At 39.7% G+C, this 2638-nt stretch overlaps 1 protein-coding gene across 1 annotated transcript in view; it reads right to left on the bottom strand.

Annotated features, from left to right (window-relative positions):
- The window catches only part of LOC111431091, a 5567-nt gene extending 3889 nt beyond the window's left edge, over window positions 1-1678 (bottom strand). The window contains exon 1 of the mRNA XM_023067605.1: window positions 1250-1678. Within this exon, the coding sequence (XP_022923373.1) occupies window positions 1250-1511 (262 nt within the window). The 5' untranslated portion in view covers window positions 1512-1678. The remainder of the gene's footprint in view (window positions 1-1249) is intronic.
- Window positions 1679-2638: the final 960 nt, after the last annotated feature.

The following is a 2638-nucleotide window of genomic DNA, read 5'->3' as shown; positions in this document are numbered from 1 at the left end:
AAAAAAAAAAAAAAAAAAAAGGGGAGAGAAAACTTCTCCAGTTGGTCACAAGATTAGATAAACTAAGCAGTTTACACTCGAAAAAAAGTGAAACCCTTCTCAGGGTTGCTAGCCTCAAGAAGCTTGAATACCCACGAGAAGCTACAAAAGAAGTTTCAAAATTGGATGATCGCTCCTATATGCGGTTTATGCGTTCAAGAAGAGGAGTCCATCCATCACTTGATTCTACATTGTCCATTTGCGGCTAAAGGGTGACAGGCTAAATTTTTTGAAGTGTTTGGGGTGGATTTCTGTTTACCTAAAAAGATTGATCATTGGCTTATGGAGGTGCTCGATGGTAGATTTTTTGGCGGCAAGGGAAAAGCCCTTTGGAAATGTGCTACACAATCCCTCCTATGGGGCATTTGGAGGGTAAGGAATAGCTAGGTGTTCAAAAAAAGGTCTTCTTTTGATCCCTTTTGGCTTAATAATACAAAATTATTTTGAACCTACAGCCTTTTATGATTATTAACAGTTGAAAGGCTTTCCTTTGTTAGTTTTATGACGAGGGGCAACCTCTACCAATTGCCCTTAGACTGCTCTTTGGTTCTTTTGAGGTATATACGTCTCTCTTCTTACCACAAAAGAAATAATAATAATAAACAGTTAACAGTCCCAACAATCACACCAGTAAGAGATACCAAGTTCTGATGTTCTAAATTACACGCTATGGAGAGCAAAATAACAAACTGATACGTAGACAAATGACACAATATATAGAGCAGATTAAGCAATACATTCACAAGAAATCTCCGTAATCGAAAGAGTATACACTGTCATTTGAATACATCTTGGCTACAAAGCGACATCATGTTTAATTGATTCCTAATCCAGACTTCATAAGTACTATGCCAGGACGGTTACTGACCTCTAAGTTATAGTGGCAAACCCTTACACCAATTTTCTCTATCTAATTTCAAGTCCTTCAACGGTTTTCTATAAGCAATCACAGATTCACAACAACTTCCCCACCAATCCTCGTTCCTTCTATTCAGATCAATCATTTCCAGTATCGAAACAACAAGCGCATACATGACGACGACAAGGATCCTAATGATTTTAAGAACTCTATTTGCACGTGTAAGCGATAATCCATTGCTATCCACGACGATAGGGGGGAAAATAATATATTTCTAAGCTATTTGTCATCTTTAATATCAAATAGTCGATCTCGTTCTATAGGCATCTTTCACTCGAGTAATTTCAGTACCTGGATCGGAGAAGAACCATAGAACGACAGCACAGAAGATAACGACGAAAGGGATGAAATGGACGAAAATCCTAGCGAGCTTAAGATGGCGACGTTTTTTCGCAGCCGCGTGAGAGAACGGATTGAACGTCGGCAGGAAAACATCTGATTCCAAGCCGGAACTCACACTGGAAGATCTGAAGATAGCGGATTGCGACGACGACGACGATGAAGCTAATGATCTCTTATCCGAGACAATGCAGGCGCTCGACGATCTCCTCATCTTCTTCGTTTTCCGGATGCGGGAGAAATCAATGGGAATGAATGACTGAAACCTCAAAGGTTTGAGCTATGGCAGAGAAAGCAAATCGAGGGGGCGATGGCTTACTCTTCGGAGTCGCAGTCCACGAGCGGACAAGAAGCTGGGGAATTCCAAAAATAGACGCTTTTGTTTTCAATATTTGAAAATCGACCCCTTTTAAATAATATATTACTTTTGGGCCAAGCATACATAAATATAACAAACATTTATCAACCTAAAATTACTTTTAAATTACTTTAAATACAAATATTATGTACTGAAAATTTGAGGCCCGTTTTAAAATCGCGAGGCTACGAAACACAATTGGTTAGATCAGACAATAGGTACTAGTGGTGGGCTTTGAACGGTTACAAATAGTATCAAAGTCAGTCACCAAGTGTTGCGAGGACGATGACCCTCAAGAAAAGTAGATTGTGAGATCCCACATTGATTGGACTGTTACAAGTGGTATCAAAGTCATTCACCAAGTGGTGTGCGAGGACGCTGGCCCCCAAGAGGAGTGGATTGTGAGATCCCACATTGGTTGGACTGTTACAAATGGTATCAAAGTCAGTCACCAAGTGGTGTGCGAGGACGCTGACCCCCAAGAGGAGTGGACTGTGAGATCCCACATTGGTCGGACGGTTACAAATGGTATCAAAGTCAGTCACCAAGTAGTGTGCAAGGACACTAATCCCCAAGATGAGTGAATTGTGAGATCCCACGTTGGTTGGACCATTACAAATGGTATCAAAGTCAGTTACCAAACGGTGTGCGAGGACGCTAACCCCCAAGGAGAGTGGACTGTGAGATCCCACATTTGTTGGAGAGGAAACCAAACATTCCTGATAAGGGTGTGAAAACATCTTTCTATCATACACGTTTTAACACAGTGAGGCTGACGACGACCAAAAGCAAACAATATAGGCTAACACTATCCAATCCAACCATAAATTTTATGAGTTAAGTTAGTTTGAGTAGTTGAAATCATTTATTTAAATTCAAATTTTTAATAAAAATAAAATATTAGTTTATAAAACTATAAATTTATTTATTTATAAATAAAATACCTTCCAAAAATGATTATTTAAGATGGGGGGGGGGGGGGA

The sequence above is a fragment of the Cucurbita moschata genome, unplaced genomic scaffold, assembly GCF_002738365.1.
Source record: "Cucurbita moschata cultivar Rifu unplaced genomic scaffold, Cmos_1.0 Cmo_Scf00035, whole genome shotgun sequence".
Classification (NCBI taxonomy): Eukaryota; Viridiplantae; Streptophyta; class Magnoliopsida; order Cucurbitales; family Cucurbitaceae; genus Cucurbita; species Cucurbita moschata.
This window is presented reverse-complemented; position numbering and strand designations above follow the sequence as displayed.